The 22,628-nt window shown below is 34.4% G+C and overlaps 3 protein-coding genes across 3 annotated transcripts; all 3 read right to left on the bottom strand.

The window, feature by feature from the left end:
- Nucleotides 1–6,143: 6,143 nt before the first annotated feature.
- Nucleotides 6,144–12,164, bottom strand: LOC131938518 (cytochrome P450 2U1-like). The gene is made up of 2 exons (XM_059296573.1): nucleotides 12,082–12,164; nucleotides 6,144–7,644 (listed from the first exon to the last, which is right to left on the bottom strand). Exon 2 carries the CDS (start codon nucleotides 7,641–7,643, stop codon nucleotides 6,144–6,146), a length of 1,500 nt encoding a protein of 499 aa, XP_059152556.1. The 5' UTR covers nucleotide 7,644; nucleotides 12,082–12,164.
- A 3,210-nt stretch (nucleotides 12,165–15,374) lies between these two features.
- On the bottom strand, nucleotides 15,375–19,362 carry LOC131938512 (cytochrome P450 2U1-like). Its single transcript, XM_059296566.1, has 2 exons — nucleotides 19,182–19,362; nucleotides 15,375–16,942 (listed from the first exon to the last, which is right to left on the bottom strand). Exon 2 carries the CDS (start codon nucleotides 16,938–16,940, stop codon nucleotides 15,432–15,434), a length of 1,509 nt encoding a protein of 502 aa, XP_059152549.1. The 5' UTR covers nucleotides 16,941–16,942; nucleotides 19,182–19,362; the 3' UTR covers nucleotides 15,375–15,431.
- Nucleotides 19,363–19,953: 591 nt separating this feature from the next.
- On the bottom strand, nucleotides 19,954–21,996 carry LOC131938511 (cytochrome P450 2U1-like). Its single transcript, XM_059296565.1, has one exon. The coding sequence runs from the start codon at nucleotides 21,994–21,996 to the stop codon at nucleotides 20,494–20,496; it is 1,503 nt and encodes a 500-aa protein (XP_059152548.1). The 3' UTR covers nucleotides 19,954–20,493.
- Between the last annotated feature and the right edge of the window lie 632 nt (nucleotides 21,997–22,628).

The following is a 22,628-nucleotide window of genomic DNA, read 5'->3' as shown; positions in this document are numbered from 1 at the left end:
TTTTTACCCACTAAAAAGCTTGGTCATCCCCGAAATTGAGGGGTATAGTTGCATGGTAGCACCACACCTGTGCAGCTTGACAAGTGTTACGCTTAGGCTGTGCAGTGAGAGGTTTGAGTCACTTGACTCGGCCAACTACCATTTGGTTTATCTCCAATACCAGGTAGAGAAGTTCTGACCTTGGGAACCAATAAGGCTATCCCACATTCTGTCAAATCAAAGACGCTCTGAGATAAAATCAACTAAGTACTTCTTACACGAATCTTTTATTCTTGTATCTACATATATCTATCTTCCTAGAACCTATCTCTCAACTTGAGTCATGCCAACCAGCACACGTCCTTTCATACCGACGACCAGGATTAGACTCTCTCACACATCAACTCATAGCAACCAACTCTGTACACTATTACGTCACTAACTTTCAATCGTGTCATCATACCAATGTGTTCACTATGGTATTCGCACCCACCTGCACTCAAGTAAATATCTACTAAAAGATACATCATAACATTACCCCCCCCCTCTCCATTCAAGCTAATCCCATTAGCTTCAGCATTTTCACAAGGTCCAACGTATTTCTACCAACATATCATCTCCAACATACTTTTAACCTAACAATATCAACTAGGTGCTTTACATGAACATTCATTCTATTTCCCAGTCCTAATTACTTACTACACTACATTGTAATTTTGCTGCCACACAATTTTATTTTTAATCACTCGCATTCAACTAATAGTTTCTCTTGGAATCTCTCCCTCAGATGAGTATTCTTGGGTTTTCACACACCTCACATCATCATCATACTCAGCAATGTCCATCTCTTGACACTAGTTGCTACAATAGAATTTTTTTACCCAACACCATATTAGTTTAAACCAACACAACTTGCGATGGCGAACAGAGCCCCCAGTGCCACCATTTAGTGGACATCTGTGGTTGTTCCCATCTTTACATACAATATAAATGCAACTAGCTTAATCAACAAGGTGCTGGATCCTTCATCTCCTGTAATAAAGTCCTATTAACAAATGAAATAAACAAATCAACTCAGCATAAAGACTTCTCTCAACCTAGAAAAAGAATCAATTCAGTAAATCATTATAGTACAACATAATATTTCCACATCATGGATCAGGTAACTTAAGATTCTCATCAACCTAGAGAAGTAAACATAATCATATCAACACATACAATATCAAAAGCAATCAAACCCCATCAAAGTAACTATAGACATTATTAGTTCATAACATTAGTGTAATCATCATATCACAACAAAAAGAACTTATCATATTATCATTACTTATCATTATCATAAGTATAATATCTCTAGGACAACTTTTATGTCAAAGCTTCATTAACCCACATCGTCATATATTAATCAAACAAAACTCCCCAGAGTACTATCAACCAGGCGCATCAACATATCAACATGTCTAAATATATCATACCTTACACTACAGTCTTTTCTTTGACAATTACCTCATTTTAAGAAAAAAAATTCAATCACTAGCATCAGGCAAATTTGCTCTAAATATGTCAGCCCAAACTCAATTTGGATCATTAATTTTTATAGTCTCAGTTCCATTAGCAGAGCTAGAGCACACTGTAAGTCATTCAATTCCCCATCCCCATAACTAGCCATAAAACATTGTGCCTTACTTTGTTCATTATCATCTTTCTTACACCACTTTCTGTTTCTATTTCTATTCTGATTCCTATCTCCTATATTTATCTTAGTACTATCTACCTTGTCAGAGCCATTATACTTTATTAAACTGGTCAACTCCTGTACTTTACTTACAAGTTTTCCTATTTCCCTTTCAAGGATACTGATTTTGTTTTCTAAGTTCTGGACTTTACTACTTTCATTATAATCTCTTACCCCAGGAACATTTCCTATTATCAAGTCATACGGGCCTTAATTAAAAACCAGAGCATCTACATATCCGGTAATATGGTTTGATCTGACAAAAACTCTAGCCACAGGCCAACTATAGCTCTTACCTAGAAACACATTCACACACTTCCTTTTATTAGTGTACTGATGGGATTTAACAAATTTATCTCTTACAGCAATAATAGAGGCACCAGTATCCCTGATTATTACTGTATTCATCCTATTCACAGAAGCTTTGAAAGTATTCATTCCCTGGCAATTTATATTTAACACTGCTATGTATACACTATCCTGGTCTTGATTATAACTATTTCTCCCTGACCCTTGGAATTCTCTACAATCTTTCCTCATATGCCAATACCTATTACAACCAAAACATCTAACTTGTGGTCTAGTTCCTACCTCATCCCTAACTCTAACCCTATCAGGACAATTCCTCCATAAATGACCTACCTTTTGACAATTATAGCAATGAATGGTTTTATATGATCCCTGGGAAACTACGTTTTGACTTGCATTATTATTTCTGATATTCCTGTTGTCTACCTTTTTACTACAATTTCTTTCTACTCCCCGAGCTAAAAAAATATGACCATATTCTGTCTTTTTCCTAATGGTTTTATGTGAATGGGCAGCCTGATATTTTTGACACAGGTCAGTACATGCAGCTAAAGTTCTGGGTTTCCTTTCTTGAAGATATCCAAATAAATGAACTGAGGTCAAAACCTTGTTAACTAGAATAAATTCTTTCAAATTTTCTACTGTCAAATTAATCCAGATGCATCATACCACTTATCAAAACTTGTGTTAATATTATTTGTAAAGATTTTGAAATCCTCTGTGTTTTCTGGCAATAATTCCTGGAACTTTACTCTGTAGGCTTCTTCTGTTAGGTGGTAATATTCTAATAAAGTCTTTTTGAGAATTCTATAGTCTTTCATCTCAACTTCTGTTATACCCTGGTATGCATCCAATCCCTTACCTCCTAACAATACCAATAACTGTGTCCCCCACTGTGACTCATGAACATTTGTGGTTCGTGCTATCGTTTCAAATCTCCTTATGTACGAGTCAAGGTTATCCTTGCACTCATCAAATTTTGGAATCTTCCCTAAAATGTTACTTTCATAATTTCTCACCTCCTTAGTTATATTCTTGCCCACATTATCTACTTTAGCCTGTTCCAAGTTCGCTTCATATTCCAATTTTACTTTTTCTTTCTCCATTCTAGCTTGATCATTAGCTTGAACCCTAACTTTCTCTAGATCCAGATCTATATGTAATTCCTGTTTAGCTAGTTCACATTTATAAGTCCTACTAGCTGTCTCTTCTATTAGTTTCATTTGTCTAGCTACCCAGCTCTCTAAATCTTTACCCAGACTCTGTCCCAACTTACACATTTTTCTAATTTCTTCTGTGTCCATTCTAGATCTAATAATATTATCCACCAATAGATCCAAATCAATCTAGATCTAAGTCCTAGATTCACATGCTTAAGAAGTGACTAATCACCTTCTTACACACAACAACACTCTTATTTAGTTTTGATATGACACAATATATGACCCTTCAACTTATAATATGTAGATCTACTAGCTAAATCACTATTAAATTCATTAAACTGTGATCAAACACAGAATCTAGATCTAGATCCAATTCCTAACATATACAACTAATATAGATCTAGATATATGATAGCTCAAACAATGTGGTGCAACAACCCACAGAGATGTACTCTACTAAATACTTAGAAAATGGTGGCACTTATCTTAAAAAACGAATACACAGATCCAGGTCCCGACACACAGATTCCCTTGCTTGTACAATACGTCCAGACACACAGATTCTTCTCGATGTATTCTAGTTCTCCACAAATGAGGTAATTCACGTTGATACAGGATCCGGATCAATGTTTATACACGAAACTTCAGTTTCTTCTCGCCGGCGCCATGTTGTTAACGGTTCACGGTCAAGGTTGCGCCGACGTCACTTGCACAGCTGACAAAGGTCATCAGAATATTCAGCTGACTAACGGTGCACAATCAGAAATGTCCGTAGTGGAATTAATCTTTGTAATCTCCAGAGGTACGTTCTATCAGTAGAACTATCCAGCGAATGTGCTGTACTGATACGACGTATATCGATGATTATCTGGTTCCTATATATTTCCACCAGTCCTCACAACACGGGTAAACTTCAGAAAAGATTCTTCTTTCAAGTCGGATTTTCAGACAAACGAGTCTTCATAGGACGGTCGTTGGGCTATCTATCGTTGTTTCGCTTGCTCCACCATGTTACGCTTATGCTGTGCAGTGAGAGGGTTTGAGTCACTTGACTCAGCCAACTACCATTTAGCTTATCTCCAATACCAGGGAGAGAGTACTAAACCTTGAGAACCAATAAGGCTGTCTCACGTTCAGACAAATCAACGACGCTTAAGATAAGATGAACTAAATACTTCTTGTACGAATCTTTATTACTGTATTCACGTATCTATATTCCTAGAACCTATCTCTCAACTTGGGTCATGCCAACCAGCACACGCCCTTTCACACCGACGACCAAGATTCGACTCTCTCACACACAAACTCATAGCAACCAACTCTCTACCCTAAAACGTCACTAACTTTAAATCTTGTCATCATATCAATTTGTTCATATGTTCTTCGCACCAACCTGCACTCAATTCAATATCTACTAAAACATACATCATAACACACTGTACCGGTAAATGCCTTCAATACATGAGGATACTACCACCGCCCATTTTATACGGACCATTCAGAGCAGTTGTGGCACTGATTAAAACAACCAACATGCTTTAATAATGAACTATGTAGTAGAGCAAATAAATATCATCAACAAACTAGCAAAAATACTTAATTTATTCAACTAGTTAGTATTATATTTTTGATATTTGCTTCTTGTTAATTTTGCATATACAATATAATATTTTTTGGAAGCAAGAAAGAAATGAATTAAATGTTTACATTTTAAAAATTTCAATAAAATATTTTTTAGATAAAAAAAACAACTAAAAATTTATTCATTCGTTGGAGTGAGTTGAAAGTGTCCTTTGACAGCTAAGGGAGAATTTGAAAATCCCAATTGAAGAACTCATTTAACATTAAAGACGTTGAATGCGTGCATTAAATACAAATTCAGTTTTACGAGATGTACCAGCAGGGAGACTAAGATACTGGTGCAAACAGTGGGTATCTGAAACATTTCGAGAAAATGAAAGAAGAATTACTGAATGTAAGAAGGATCTTATCGTTCAACCCATCACTGCAAAAACAAACCTTTACATGATAATGTACACTTTTTCAATGGTTGAAATATGGAACACGCAAATATTATCTTGGTAAGAAACGTTAAAAAGAAATATAAACGTGAAATAGTGAAACAGTCAATTTTGTCATCATCACAGTCGACCTCATTTGGAGCACACCTCTCTATGCTAATGGGTTCTGAGAGATTCATCTGAGTTGGATCCACGGCACCTGAACTGCTTCACTGACAATCGATCTATACAAAGTTTATTTTGGCACACCCACTTTCCTCTTTCCGTGGTATTCCAATATTACTGTCTGTCTGGCGATGATGCAAGGGTCTACTAAATTCTACTCTTTTCATTTTTTTTTGCTTTGTGTTGCAGAGAATGTGAGAACCACTAACTATATATTTTATTCTCTACGTGGACACCACCACGACGCAAGCCGACTGTCAAATCCTCGTCCCGCACCTCCACTCGCTCTCCAGGCATGCGCAACACACCATATCGCTATCGTATCCCCCCCCCCCCCCCCCCAGTCCGGTGAGCTGTGGTTCTCGCAAAATTTTTACGATCGTAGAGCGGGGTCAAATTTGTGACGAGTCACACATTAAAAAAATTACAGAAAAGTAATTGTCTTGGGCACGAACGGGAAATGATGCTGATTATGAGAGCGTCGTTGTTTATACTTAAGACACCAAAGAAGTTGCTTTAAACATAGTCTAAACAGGCTAGTGAATGAATTAGGAAAACTGCTACACAATTACCTTACTTATAATAACAAACCGTTGATACATATTTTGACAGTAGAGAGAAAAAAAAAACAAAAACAAAAAAACCACAACTATTTCGGAGAAGCATAAAAATATTAGCATTTCTAATTAACTTTGTTATTACTCTTGATAATTTGGTGAAGTAAATAATGTTTAAACTTGGGATTAAAATTTTAATGTCCATTGTAGGCCCCTATATGTTTCTGGTTACACATTTTATTTCAAAAGGACCAGGTGCAGCCGTACCACCGAGAATCTCTTTTAAAGTAGGAAGATGATCTGGCTCAACAGGTAGGAACTCGAGCCTCTGAAACATGGACGACAGGAACAAGAAAAGTTCCATCTTAGCCAGGGATTCCCCAAGACAAATTCTGCGACCCATAGAAAACGGTATGAGCTCTTCTCTCTTTATCAAATTTCCTTGCTCGTCCAGAAATCTTTCAGGTCGAAAATTCTCAGGATCTCCCCAGATTTTCTCGTCTCTTAGAACGGAGTCGAGATTAATCAGTATCTGGGTTCCTTTTGGGATATTAAAGCCCATCAGAACTGTGTCTTCGCAACACATGTGGGGGGCGCTAAACGGCACCAGACTGGCAATTCTCTGAATCTCCATTATAAAAGCATTCAAGTATTTTAGCCTAGGCTTATCGTGTATGTTCGGTAAGCGGTCAGTACCAACATGTTCCATAATTTCATTGAAGATTTTCCCCTGTGTTTCTGGATTATGTAAGACATACAACAGACTCCATAAAATTGTGGTGCTGGTGGTCTCCGTCCCTGCAGCAAAAAGATTTTCAATACATCCCAGCAGATTTGCTTCATCCAGATAAGTTGACTCTCCGAGTTGTTCAGCTTTTTTCATTTCCTCAACGTAAGCCGCTATAAAATTATCTTTATCGCCATTATCTCTAACGCCTCCAACAAGTTTAATTACAGTCGTTCTAATCCCGTTAATTGTAGATCCAAATTTATAAAAACCGAAAGGGTCAAAGGGTATGTGTCTCAACCAAGGAAAGATAACAAAAGCATTAGCGCCCGATCCTTGCTCAGTCAAATTATTAAAGAGGTGCATCATTTTTAAAAATGTCGGATCGGTAAATTCAAATCTGTGACCAAAGATTATGGAACAAATAACATTAGAGACACTCATATTTGTCAAAGTTTTAATATTTGTAGGCTTTCCTTTAGTTTTTGTCAGTTCTTTGACGTACACATAGACTTCTTCAGAGATTTTCTTAGCTAAAATATTTTTTCCCATGCCGAAATTTCTAAGGATCGCCAAAGATGTTGTTCTTTGTTGCTTCCAGTTTGGACCCGATGACATGACGATACCGTCTAGCATGTGTGGGAAATGTTGGACGAGAAGGTCAATGTTAGGTCGATGTGAGAAAAACTCGGCTTGCTTGACCAGCGCTTCTTTAATCACGTCATAAGTATTGAGAACAATCACTGTGAAATTTCCCATTTTGAGTCGAAACACTGGCCCCAATGTCTTCGCAAAACAAAGGAACTGTTGTCTGGGGTTCTTCTGTAGGAGGTACAGGTGTCCAAGGTAAGGCAGTGAGATGCCAGGTGTTGGTGGGAGTTTAGGAACATCTTTCTCTTTGGTCATCAGAAAATAAAGCACCACTGCGAACGTCATTAAGAGAAGCCATGACGTCGTTCCCACTGACACAATCCAATCCAAAGCCATTCTAAAAAAGACAATGCGTTTAATTTATTCAAATAGAAGCGTATCTATATCTATAAAAGCATAGTTGGTGTTTGGTTTGTTTATTGGTTACTCTCACCAATTAAGTCGGATACTTGCAGTGAAATTATTCTTTAACAAGTTTCCTGTTCACACTTTTTAACGGGAAAATTAGATTCATTGCAGTAATCGAGCTTGCAGTAATCGAAAACTGACCTAGACTGACCGAGGCCTTAGATCGACCATTTGCAGATGCTACAAAAATGGTATTTGGTGAGGAGATAGCACTGGTCTCAATTTTAATATTTAAAATTAACAATAAACGGTTTTCAAATAGTTGTGAAAAAAAATTGACTATTCTTATAGCTAAATTTTTTCCGACATATAAGGATAAACTGCGTATGGAATTTAAATTTTAGATTTTTTTAATCCAAACTTTTACTTCGTTTATTTTTTGCGTGTAGTCAAAGAAGGGGAAAAAATAAAAGTTTAAATTCCTGAGGATGTTGCGTAACTTTTAAAAATTAACATTAAAGGGTAAATCGTTTCAATTTTTAACAGCTTATTAATAGGACTAATCTTAGAATCTGCTTTTTTTCAGATGCCTACAGAACCAGAGATATCTCCTAACCAAATATCAACTTTTTGTCGCATTTGCAAGTGGTCGATCTAATTTCATGCACTATACATTTTAAAAAAATAATACATAGTTTATATAAGACCGCTGCCAGTCTCGGACAGTTTTTGGTCACTTTCAAATTGATTATTGAGATAACTCTAATTTTCCCTTTAAAAAGAGAGTGAAAACCATAGTTTGTCAAGAACAATTTCCCTACAACTTATTTGCAAGTACCCGATCTAATATGTGTGAGTAGCAAACAAACCAAACATCCCAAACTTAGCTTATATATATATATATATATATATATATATATATATATATATATTCATATATACATATATACATATACTGGCATCTCTGAAAAACGTATCTGTAAAGGACCATAACTTGTGTATTTAGTAATCAGCATTTATCCGGCATTGCCCACCCTAACCACAACCAACCAAAACACACAAAAAACGCAAACATAACACTATCACAAAATAAACACAAACGAAAACACAAAAACAAACGCAATGACAAACCCAACCACAAACACAAAGAAAACACAAATCCAAACGCAAACACAAACCCAATCACAACCAAAAAAACCAAAACCAAAACACACCAAAAAACAAACAAACAAAAAAACAACAACGCAAACGTAACACAAACGCAAATACAAACACAAACGAAAACACAAAAATAAACGCAAACACAAACACAATCACAAACACAAAGAAAACACAAACGCAAAGAAAAAAAGCAAACGAAAACACAAACGCAAAGAAAAAAGCAAACGAAAACAAACCCTAACCCAAATCCAAACGCAAACACAACCACAAACGCAAACCCAAACTCAAATACAAAGAAAACACAAACGCAAAGATAACTCAAAGTGTCCACAGTCTAGCCTGGGGTTCCAAATCGCACCATGACGACATGTGGCGTAACCGCCTGATTCAACTTAGTAAACGACTATAGTACCCAACTAATTCATAGTCTTTTGAACTCTCTTACTCGAACGTAGGTCCCATAGCGTACACGGGAAGGCCCGGGGCGCCAAATAGTACTCTGTCGGGGTGCCGGAGGACGCCCGGATTTGATTCACTTAACCCTTTCCCCGGCGACTGGGTGTAATCGACCCGAAGTCGCTATATTTTTGCTCATATCTTGAGTCTCGTTTTATAAATTTTTCTGGGCCTCATTCCCATCTATAAGGTGGTTGGGATGAACACATTGGAGGTTGTAAATTAAAAAAATATGCGTAAAAAATTTTTTTATGAGTGTTTGAAATTTTTTTATACGGTCCCTGGCAACTGGGTGCTACACACCCGTACACAATTTTGAATGGAAAAAATATTTATAACTTATAAACTGGCTTCTAAATATTTGTTTTTACTCATTGTGGGTTAAGTCATTGTGTTAAATTTTCAAAGTTTAACTATAAATTAACAATCTGAAGGTATTTCAGTAACAAAAATATCAAACAGGATTGAAGTAATCAACTTTAGTAATAAAATAATAGAACATTAACACGTTTTAATAATTTACACCTCAGAGAGCACAGTTGTTAGATAAAATTAAAATAACTGGACATTTCCTTTTGCTGGCAGGGAACTTTTGTTTTCTTTGACAAAATATTGGCATACTTATCGGAATTGCTTGGTATGTATTGGATAAATCTACTCCCACCTCTAAAATCAACCAGTTGCCCAATTAGTAATGATCTCTCCAGAAACATAACACCCTGCTAAATTTGTATGGAATATCTACCATAATGGAAGCAAATATACCATGAGCCTGATGGACTGTTATTGTAATTGTTGTGAAAGTGAATATGACCCAGAAGGTTGCTGAGTCTCTTCATAGAAAATTCTGCCTTCAAAAACTTCCATAAGCAGAACTGAATTGACATACAATTAAATTGTTATTCTGCAGATTGCCAGTGTCTCCTCTTGCTTTCTCTCCATCAATGCTAATGCAGTCAAATATTGGTTGTATTATTTTTTGAAATCATGTACAGAAGAAATATTTTGAGTCAGGCCGTTTTTATTTTTCCTGGGATTAGCACTTCAGGCAGTGGTCTAGTGTACTGTTACTTTGTCTTTCCTGAAAATATTTCTTTTTCTTCACTTTGCACCATCAGTTTCATTTCATTATGAGTGCCAACTGTTGACACATTATTGATAGTTGAAATGCAGTATATTGGGTAGACCTTGTCATCAGAGCTGGTTGAAACTGAACCAGGATTATCTTCAACCTCTGATACTGATGGCTGCAATTCTTCATCTTCTACCTCTGATACTGATAGTTCAGACTCAAAACTTGTTGGTAATTTTCACCTGCTATACCAAAACTGGCAAATATATTCCTTTATCATTCACCTTGAGTTTAGACAAAAGCATTCAAGACTTGTTTCTGTTGTGTTCTCAATAATGTTTATGGCTATTTATAAACCTTACTCTCAGGGTCACAACCCGTAGAACACCCACCCCACTCCCAGTTTGATCAATTCATTACCCAGTATCAACTTTCAAGCAGCATTACAAAGTTATTTTGCCTTTTTGTCCTCATTCATACTCCTAATGAGGTTAATGTCAAGTTACTCTAAAATGCTCCACTTTCTCTATCTACATTCCAGAGCTCCCTAAAAGAGTACCAATCACCATATATGTCCTCCCACAGGCAATCTTACCCCTGCATTTCATTAACCTATTGTAACTCTAAAGTACAGTTCTGTCTGTAACTGCAAGTCAGGGCTCCAGCAAAGAGTATAAATCACTACATGTGTCCACCCACAGGTTAACTCTTGCTTGAGAATCCCATCAACCACTAGTATCATATTACAGCTCTCCCATTGACAACAACATGTCTTGTGTTCCCCATGGCCTCTGTGCTCTGAATACCTCAACTGTGTCAGTATTGTTACCCACCCCACAATGAACAAAGAAAAGAATTTACTATAAGAAAGTCTTTGGGTGTGATCCACCCAGTTGCCGGGGACAGGGTACCCAATATGTTGCCGGGGAAAGGGTTAAAGACTATAGTAACCTTTCTTATCCACAGTCTATCTTACTGTTTACAACAAAATTATGCAGCATACCGCTCACACGATAGCCCAGGGCGCCAAATCGAACCGTGCAGGGGCGCCGGAGGTCGCGCCTGTTTCAATTTAGTGAACAAAATTATAATACTCCAAGCTTATCCGTAAATTGAAAAAATAAACGTATAGGATTTGTAGGACCTGGCGTATTTAATGTTATTGATTTAAAAAAAATAATTTGTAAACAGTATGTTTAGTGTATAGAATAAATAAAAGGCAGTATTGAAAATACCAACGACATTGCACTTAACCAATCCCCGCTCATAATGTTTTTTTTTTCTTAATACCAAAGCAAAGTAATAAAAAGTAAATTCTTTCGTCCCCCGATTTAATGGTTTTTTTAAAGGGAAGTAACTGTGTTTTCCAAATCAAGGGACGTTATGAGAACTAAAGGACAAAATGCAAATACATTTCAGACACAATTTTAGAAATTTTATAAACGTTGATACACTTTTTATGTAATGTTCTTAATTGAAAATTATTATTGTAATTATTTAAAATGAAAATAGTTTTTAAAGACTTTCAATAGTAATTTTTTAACTCATAAATTTAGACAATGAGCACTATAATAATCTAACACTTAAATCCATAGAAGTATTCACGACAAACATTTTAGAAACGTTTCACCACCAAACATACAGAATTGAACTTATATATAATCTATATTAGATTTATATATATGTATGTATGTGTGTGTGAATGTGTAAAAATCATGTAAAATAACCAATTCCTACCTTATATAATGTTACTATCAGGCTCTCATATAGGATAAAACACTAGTTTTTGGTTCCAGTCAACACTCCAAATGTCTGCATTTTATATGAAGCGGTGTGTTGGAAGCGGTGTTACAGTTACTGAAACTTTCGTTCATTGCGCCGGTGCCAGGGTTGTAAAGTGTAACTCTGTTATCGGCACTTGTTTATTTTATGGCAGGCAGCCATAGTGTCTAATAATTAAAATCAATGGCAACAATTAAAAAAAAAATTATCGGCACTTGTTTATTTTATGGCAGTTGTCCATAATGGTTATGAATAAATATCAAGGGCAACAATTCTTAAAAATTAGAAATGTGGTTATTTATTGGGTGGTGGTCTTGCTTTTTTTGTGACGATGTGTAATGGTGCTGAGGATAAGGGGTAACCAGCTATAACAGTTTTCCCTCGCTTATTCGGAGATACCTGAACATTTATTACTTATTGTTTTACACACACGAAACGCTCGAGGATAATCATACATGTAAATACAAACACATAGGCAGATATATACAACCACATAGACACAAAAATCCATACAAGCACACAAACACAATCATATTGTTTCAAAATATAAAATTTAAAATTTGGAAACAGGAACATAGATACACACAAGAACTTAAAACATAAATATACAGATTCGAAAGTATAAAACACAAAATTTTACAGAATCTCGAAAAATCCAGACCTACCAACGTTACAGACTCAGCAACATAGTAAAAGACACTAACAAAAATAGACACACAAATACCTGGACTGAAAATTATAGACACAATTAGAGACAAACGCTGCACTTTCAGATAAATAATCATTTTAACATACAAACTTCTCACTTCCCTTTTAATAAAAAGTAAGTAAAGTTCCCTTTCAAACCTGACTGTCTACGGAGCAAGTGAAGAAGGGTTCACTTCCCTTTGTAATTAGGGTATATTTAAATTAAAACATAACCAATAACAGTTAGGCTGACAGTGCGAATGAATGTATGTGCGTGCTTGCGTGTGTGTGTGTGTGTGTATGTCTGTGCGTCATACCGTTCCGCACAAAGAATACTAATAGAACCCGCTTAGCACAAGGTTATACCCTTCGATATAACTATTTTTAGCTCTCTGTCGTCAACTAAAGAAAGAACTTAACCTTCACCTCTTAAGGTAACACATACACAACCACACATACACACGCACACATTAATGCCTACACACGCACGCTTACCTAGACACATGCGTGTTACCTTTAGTTTGTTGAATTTTTTCTAGGGCAAGATCAGTGAACAGTAACGCCGGGTGTACAAAAGCTGTGTCACAAGTTCTAAGGTCTAAAATGTCCTTGCTTATGTATTGCCGGTATCGGAGTCAATCGTGACTCAGCCATTAGGACTTTTTCTAGAGTCGTCGTAGTAGAAAATTTCAACAACATTTAACTTGCCCATTTCCTTCAAACTTGACCTGTAGGTCAAGATTCGATGTCAATGAATTGTGCGGTGCATTGTTGAAATATTAAATCAATCAATAAACACTTGATCCGCAGGGGAGAGAGAGGGGGGGAGGATTTCGATGGGGCCCCTCCGTTGATATTTTCATAATTCTTTGCCATTATCTCGGTCTTCTGGTGCTTATTAATTTCTATATGTAATTATTCAACATACAGCTAAGTCTCCACCTTGATGTCCTCCAACCAATGTCGTCAATGCCTTCCTCACCTACCTCCTGGCACCGTGATCTTTGATAGACCGTTGCTCGTTTTAAATGTCTTTCCCATACCATCTGAGTTTGTTTCTTCTATTATGATACTTACCAGGTTTTCAAAGGGACCAAACACGGCACCCCGTCAAAAGAGCGCACGACAAAAGAGCGCCGACATAAGAGCGCAGACAAAAGAGCGCCGACATAAGAGCGCCGACATAAGAGCGCAAACTAAAAATCGAAAAACCATATTTAATAAATAAAAACAAGAAAATTAACTCATATCAGAAGGCATCGTTTGGTGTTAACTCTTTATTGTTTAATTTAAAAAACTAATTGTTCAGTTTCTTTAACTAAAAAACTGGTACAACCAACGTAGAGTCCAATTATTCAAAATGCATTCTAATAACACATACAAAGATTTTAAATGTTAGGCCTAAAGTGAGAATATAAACTGAAATGAAATGTAGCAAAATGAAAATAATTTAAAATTAATAAAACGTTTCTTTATAGTTGCATTTATATTGCTAAGTTGTGGGCTATACCCCGTAGTAGTCCATCATTGAATCATTAGCATTGATTGAAGCAATCCCCTGCAATCTTCGGTTCAGCTGAACATATTTGTTCTTTGAAGGTTCTGGTTGTCGTTTGAAGAGGTTCAGGAATTGTTATCTATGCAATGTTCTGCGGATTTGGGTATGGCAGCTGCGTTATTGTGTTCTGATGATGACAGATCAACCTCGTTGAGCATTTTCATCCGTCCTCGGCAGCCATCTTTCTTGCAGCATCTCCATGTCGTACTTCCATCAGCATTTGCTTTGTCCTTTTGATATCTGTAGCCTTCGACCAATATAATAACCTTCACTTTCTGTGATTCGATCTTCTCCGTGTTACTTGGGTTAGAAATATTGTCAAACTGCATTCCTAACATATTATACTACTATATAAATAAACACATGTCGTTTTATCGTACCGCCGATTGTTTAATTAAAACAAGTGTTAACCATGTCATATTCGTTTAGCGTACAACATGTCTTTTTTAATTGACTGCGCTCTTATGTCGGCGCTCTTATGTCGGCGCTCTTTTGTCTGAGCTCTTTTGTCGGCGCTCTTATGTCGGCGCTCTTTTGTCTGCTCTCTTATGTCGGCGCTCTTTTGGCTTTGACGGGTCACCACCAAACACATTAGTTATTATTCTTCGGAACTCTTCAAAAAGGTAATTTACATGTTTAATAAACTAATATTTTAAAATCAAAGATTGGTTCTAATTAATTCGCGTTATCATACACTATTTGTTACGTTCATTCAATGCGCAAGTTGTTTAATCTATAAGATTATTATATGATGTTTATATGCACTAAAAAGAAAATAAAAGGTATTTTTAAACAAATATTGTTAACAAGTAATTTTCTTTTCTTCTTATAGTGCTGAAATAAAGTATATTATAAATATCCTTTTAATTTAATTAAACTAATATAAGTAAAGACAAACACTGCTTTACAAAGCACTGGGAAGACAAAAAGGGTAACCAGAAACTGTGCAAAACAATAAGGTCAAATTAGACTTAAACATGATATATGTAATCTTTGGGTTTATTTTATCGATTGTCATTTCGCCTAAACAGAAATATTAAAATTAAACATTGTTTTAAAATCAGCATTTTTGTCGATCCACGCATCTGATTTCGTACGGATTGGGTGCAGTAGTTGTTCCAAAAATCTCATTTAATGTAGGAAGATGGTCTGGGTCAGCAGGCAGGAACTCAAACCTCTGAAACATGGACGACAGGAACAAGAAAAGTTCCATCTTAGCCAGGGATTCCCCAAGACAAATTCTGCGACCGATAGAAAACGGTATGAGCTCTTCTCTCTTTATTAAATTTCCTTGCTCGTCCAGAAATCTTTCAGGTCGAAAATTCTCAGGATCTCCCCAGATTTTCTCGTCTCTTAGAACAGAGTCGAGATTAATCAGTATCTGTGTTCCTTTAGGAATATTAAAGCCCAAGAGAACAGTGTCTTGATTACAGGCGTGTGGAAGACTAAGAGGTAGCAGACTAGTAGTCCTCTGTGTCTCCATTATAAAAGCGTTCAAATACTTTAACTTTGGTTTATCGTAGATATTCGGTGCACGATCAGTACCTACATGTTCCATAATTTCATTGAAGATTTTTTTCTGTGTTTCTGGATTATGTAAGACATACAACAGACTCCATAAGATGGTAGTGCTGGTGGTCTCTGTCCCTGCAGCAAAAAGATTATCAATACACCCGATGAGATTTGCTTCATCCAGATACGTTGACTCACCAAGTTGTTCAGCTTTTTTCATCTCTTCAACGTAAGCCGCTACAAAATTATCTGCCTCGTTGGTGCTCCGATCTCTTACTTTTTGCACCAAATGCTTGATCACAGAATTTATTTCCATGACTGTCGATGCGTATTTATTGTATCCCAGCACGTCAAAGGGCAAATGACGTAACACCGGTAGCACAACAACAGCGTTGATTCCTGCACATTCCCCAAGAACATGGTCGTACATTTCTATCAACCTTAAAAATATTGGATCAGTTATCTCAAATCTTTGACCGAAAATCACGGAACAAATAACATTAGCGACACTCATATTAGTTAGTATTTTTACATTTATCGGTCGACCTTTAGTTGATTCGAGTTCTTTGACATAAGCTGCGACTTCGTTTGCTATATGCTCTGTCATGATATTTTTACCCATGCCAAAAGATCTGAGTATTGCCAAAGATGTTGTTCGGATCTGTTTCCATCTAGCACCCGAGGACATGACAATACCGTCGTACAAATGAGGGAACTTACTGATAAGAATTTCAAAGTTCGGCCGGTCAGAAAAATATTCACCTTGCTTGACCGTCGCTTCTTTGATAACATCAAACGAATTTAACACAACGGTCGTCCAGCTCCCCATTTTGAGCCTGAAAATTGGACCAAGGGTTTGAGTGTAGCGAAGAAACTGTTGCCGTGGGTTTTTCTTTAGCAGGTACAAGTGTCCGATAAAGGGCAGCTCAATGCCTGGTGTTGGTGGAAGATTTTGGGGCTCTTTTTCAGACGTCAGCCAAAAGTAGATTAAAATCGCGAGCGTCAGATAAAGTAGGCATGACGTAATTCCTAGTGACGTCAAGTAGTCAGACGACATTTCTGGAATAAATGTTAAAATTTGCTTGATTCAAGGACAGATAATTTAATTAAACCACTAAATCAGGCAATAAGCAAGCAAGCAACAATATAATTTGTTCACTTACTTGCTGAGAGAATTAGTCTGTAAAATAAAATTCATTTTTAATACATATATTTTTACTCTATTTAAACTTGATATACTTTGTCTTAAAATAATGATTTAGAACTATTATTTTTCCCTGGTTCATGTTTTTTTAAGGTTAGTTTATCTGTTTTGCCCCATTAAAGATAATTTTTTTCCAGGGTTTAACAACGCTCTAATAATGAACTTATATGACCAATAGGGCTGGTAAGTAGGTCACCAAGCACTTCTACGGCTCAATAAAATCTGCATGAGCCATAGAACTGGTTGGTGAACTACTTACCAGCCCTATTAGGAATACTGCCGGAGAGATTATAATGACCAATCAATTTGAGATAACGATTTTGCAACTCCTGCACTATCTAAGTATACCAGCAGTGATTCTCTGTTGTATGTTTAGACAGAATAGGAAGTGACGCCTCTCTATAGCGGAGTAGAACGTCACATTGGCGCTAGGGAATGTGCTGTCTGGTGTTAGTAAGTGCGCATTACTATTTTAAGATATGCAAACATATTTTAAAACAAAATTATATTCAGTTAACTGAGATTTACGTTTAAAAACTGTTTATAAAACTTTTACAGCTATTATAACTATTTAATCTAGATAAGCTATAAACTATCTTGACGCATGGATTCATAAAAGATTTCGGTTTCTAAAGTTAATAAACAGTAACTACTTCCCAATTTTAATTTTAAAAAAAAACTAGGGAATACAATCTATAATTTTACTCCCAAGAGATGTTAAATATAAAATAAAATATAACAAACATATAATCAAAATGCGGATCATAGATTTTGTATTTGCAAAATATGTGTATTAAATGTGTTAAATTGATTTTTACCTAATAGTTATAGTTAATACAAATTTAAATTATTATTTTAATTTAGTTTAAATAAAAAAAAACCTTAACAAAAGTATGAACATAATTGTCACAGATTCGAAAGAAACCTACAGATTAAATGCTTTATACTCAATGGCACGGTTGAATCGATATACTAATTTTCACATCCTATGTGTTGGACGTTACCGAGAATAGCCTCGGAGTTATTCGAGAGGTCCCTTTTATTATGTAAAAAAATCATGCAAATAAATTAACATGGTTATAAAATCCTGTCTGTTTGGTTATTTCGGACTTCAAAAAAGAGTATTGTATTTGACGTTTTGGTATTTTCGGTAATTAAGCAATTTAAAAAAAAAAATCAAAAGCCTTTTGCTTTTCACATCCAGCTCTTCGATAGACTAGCATACATTTTATTATATTAAATGTAAAAAGAAATAGAAGAAATGGGTCATGTAGTTTAAAATAGCATTGTTATTTAAAAATTTTATGTGCAAAGTTTTGAAAACAAATAACTATCGATCACGGAGTTCCTTTACAGCCAATCAATGTTTGTTTTACGATATTGAAACATTGGGTTATAACTTAGGTTTGATGAAATTAAATAGAAATGAAAACTTAAACTAAAAGAAATATTTTCAAGTCCTCTGTACTTTCAGCATTTAAAACATTGATTCTTAAAATTTTCTGAATTATTTTTAGGCTTACTTTTTTTATTAATTACCATTATTACATCCGCTATGAAGTCAAAATATAAAAATAAAAAATAAACAACGAATTTTATCCATGTCATCTATACGATGGAATAATTCTCGTCAACTCACTCGCGTCCATTATTAGCGCTATATATATATATATATATATATATATATATATATATATATATATATATATATATATATATATATATATATATATATATATATATATATATATATATATATATATATATATATATATATATATATATATATGTGTGTGTTTGTGTATGTGTGTATACATATATATATATATAATTCTCGTCAACTCACTCGCGTCCATTATTAGCGCTATATATATATATATATATATATATATATATATATATATATATATATATATATATATATATATATATATATATATATATATATATATATATATATATATATATATGTGTGTGTTTGTGTATGTGTGTATACATATCGGATTCAAGTTGTTTTTGATTGAACATCACTATCTCGAACTGCCAAGTTGAACTTCAGACTTGCATTCAATAACAAAAGTTCATTGTTCTTACCTCTATTGTGTTTTACACCACGTGAAATCAATCTTGTATTATTCGACAACAGCTAACCTCACACGTTGAACCAGTGGATGTGTGTAAAACCTGGAAGGATGAAGGTTATCACTGTCTGACACACGTGCTTGCCGAGCTGACCTCGTAAACAGCTTGCACTGCCTTGTAGTGCAACCTTTAAATAGCCTGACCTCATTTTTGTTGGTAGCAATCAGGTCAGTGCCTACACACACCAATACCCGCATACACACATATATCTGACCTTGTGGCTCCTTGATACTGAATAGAGTAGCTCTATCTATCTCTCTCGCCTCTCTCTCTCTCTCTCTCTCTCTCTCTAAATATATATATATATATATATATATTCATATAAATATGCCTATACGTATGTTTATATATATATATATATATATATATATATATATATGTTTTATACACACACACACACACACACACACACATATATATATATATATATATATATATATATATATATATATATATATATATATATATATATACGTATAAAAGAAACCCTACATCGCAATAACAGCAGCAGCATATAAATATAGCGGTATAAGAAAATCTCATTGTAGCAATACAATTTCAGATATAATAGGGTACCAGATCTAGCGAAAATGATGCATTTTACTGGTGCAGAAGATTTATTGATTGTGGTTAAAAATGATTATATATATATATATATATATATATATATATATATATATATATATATATATATAATTTTAGTTGTTCTATTTGTTGTTGTACAATGATAGTAGTATTGTCCAAGACATGTTGGTAAGGTTATAAGTACTAAAACAACTAAGTTGGTGCTAGTGGACGTATACTGTGCTACCTAGACCTGCAATACAACTGATATTATGAAAATATTATTTATTGAAAAAACAAATCAAATCATTAGTAAAAAAAAATAATTAATTAAAGAAAAATATGAATGTGAATATATTTATCAGCAAAATCTCTACAATCTTGATTAATGTATATAAACAAGGAAAAAAAAAACACGTTTGTAATAGAAAAAAATGGACACTCACTGAAACTGAATACAACATGTCCTTATATGACGTGTTGGCAAATCGTGTTCGGACATTTTTATTTATTAAAGCTATGTAAATTAGAATTACTGTTATTATTATATCTATTCAACACTCACAAAGTCGGATAAATGAAAGCTAATCATGTCTTTGAAACTTTGGATAATATTATATAAAAAGTCATCAAGTCCGATATATAAAAGCTAAAGATGTCTTGAAACTTTGGAGAATCTGTTTTGGTTTTAATCTACATTTTAACTTCTTAAAACGCATCGCAGTTCATATGGAGTAGGTGCAGCAGTTGTTCCTAAAATCTCATTTAATGTAGGAAGATGATCTGGGTCAACAGGCAGGAACTCGAACCTCTGAAACATGGACGACAGGAACAAGAAAAGTTCCATCTTAGCCAGGGATTCCCCAAGACAAATTCTGCGACCCATAGAAAACGGTATGAGCTCTTCTCTCTTTATCAAATTTCCTTGCTCGTCCAGAAATCTTTCAGGTCGGAAATTCTCAGGATCTCCCCAGATTTTTTCATCTCTTAAAGCTGAATCGAGATTAACCATTATTTGGGTTCCTTTGGGAATATTATACCCCATGAGAACGGTGTCTTTGCTACACATATGTGGGACACTAAACGGCACTAGACTGGCCATTCTTTGTGTTTCCAAAATGAAAGCATTTAAATATTTAAGCTTTGGTTTGTCCGAGATATTTGGTGCACGATCTGTTCCTATATGCTCTTTTATCTCTCGGAAAATTTTATCCTGGGTTTCTGGATAATGCAAGACATACAACAGACTCCATAAAATTGTGGTGCTGGTGGTCTCCGTTCCTGCAGCAAAAAGATTATCAATACATCCGATTAGATTTTGTTCATCCAGATAAGATGGCTGTCCAAATTTTTCTGCCTTTTTCATTTCAGAATCATAAGCAGCAACAAAACTATCGGACTCGCTGATGCTTCGCTCTCTGACTTTTTGAACCAGCTGCTTGATCACGGAATTAATTTCTTTAACAGTTAATCCATATTTAACAAACCCAAAAGGGTCAAAGGGTAAATGACGTAAAATTGGCAGACTAAAAACAATATTTACACCGGATCCTTGTTCCAGCATATGATCATAGAGATATATCATTCTCATAAATAAAGGATCAGTTATCTCAAATCTTTGACCGAAAATTACGGAACAAATAACATTAGAGACACTCATATTTGTGAGCAATTTGATGTTTGTAGGTTTCCCTTCAGTTGAGGCGAGTTCTTTGACATAAGCTGCGGCTTCTTCAGAGATTTTCTCCGCCATAATATTCTTCCCCATGCCAAAGTTTCTCAGAATTCCCAATGATGTTGTTCTTTGTTGTTTCCAATTAGGACCCGATGTCATGATAATCCCATCATATATATGTGGAAACAAATTAAGAACGATATCTAATCGAGGTCGATCTGAAAAATATTCACCTTGCTTGACCATTGCCTCTTTAATGACATCAAACGAATTTAAAACAACGGTCGTCCAGGTTCCAATTTTAAGCTTAAAAATTGGACCAAGGGTTTGAGTGTAGCGAAGAAACTGTTGCCTGGGGTTTTTCTTTAGCAGGTACAAGTGTCCGATAAAGGGCAGCTCAATGCCTGGTGTTGGTGGAAGATTTTGGGGCTCTTTTTCAGACGTCAGCCAAAAGTAGACGGCTACACCGACAGTCAGGATCAGAAGCCATGAAGTAGTTCCAAGTGATGTCAAATAGTCGATAGACATTTCTGGAACAATATATTTTATATATATATATATATATATATATATATATATATATATATATATATATATATATATATATATATATATATATATATATATATATATATATATAAATATATATATATATATATAAATATATATATATATATATATATATATATATATATATATATATATATATATATATATATATATATATATATATAAATATATATATATATATAAATATATATATATATATATATATATATATATATATATATATATATTATATATATATATATATATATGTATATTATATATAAATATATATATATATATGTATATTATATATATATATATATATATATATAATATTCATATATATATATATATATATATATATATATATATATATATATATATATAAATATATTATATATATATATATATATATCTGTATATTATAAATATATATATATATATATATATATATATATATATATATGTATATAAAATTCATATTTATTATCTGATATACTTGTTTGTCTATGTGACTCTCTTACTCTCTCTCTATATTATATATATATATATATATATAAATATATATATATATATATATATATATTATATATATTTATATGTATATATAT

The sequence above is a fragment of the Physella acuta genome, unplaced genomic scaffold (genome assembly GCF_028476545.2).
Source record: "Physella acuta isolate Inbredline_101_S28 unplaced genomic scaffold, ASM2847654v3 ptg000246l, whole genome shotgun sequence".
Taxonomy (NCBI): Eukaryota; Metazoa; Mollusca; class Gastropoda; family Physidae; genus Physella; species Physella acuta.
Note: the sequence above shows the minus strand (reverse complement) of the source record. Positions and strands in the feature narration are given on the sequence as shown.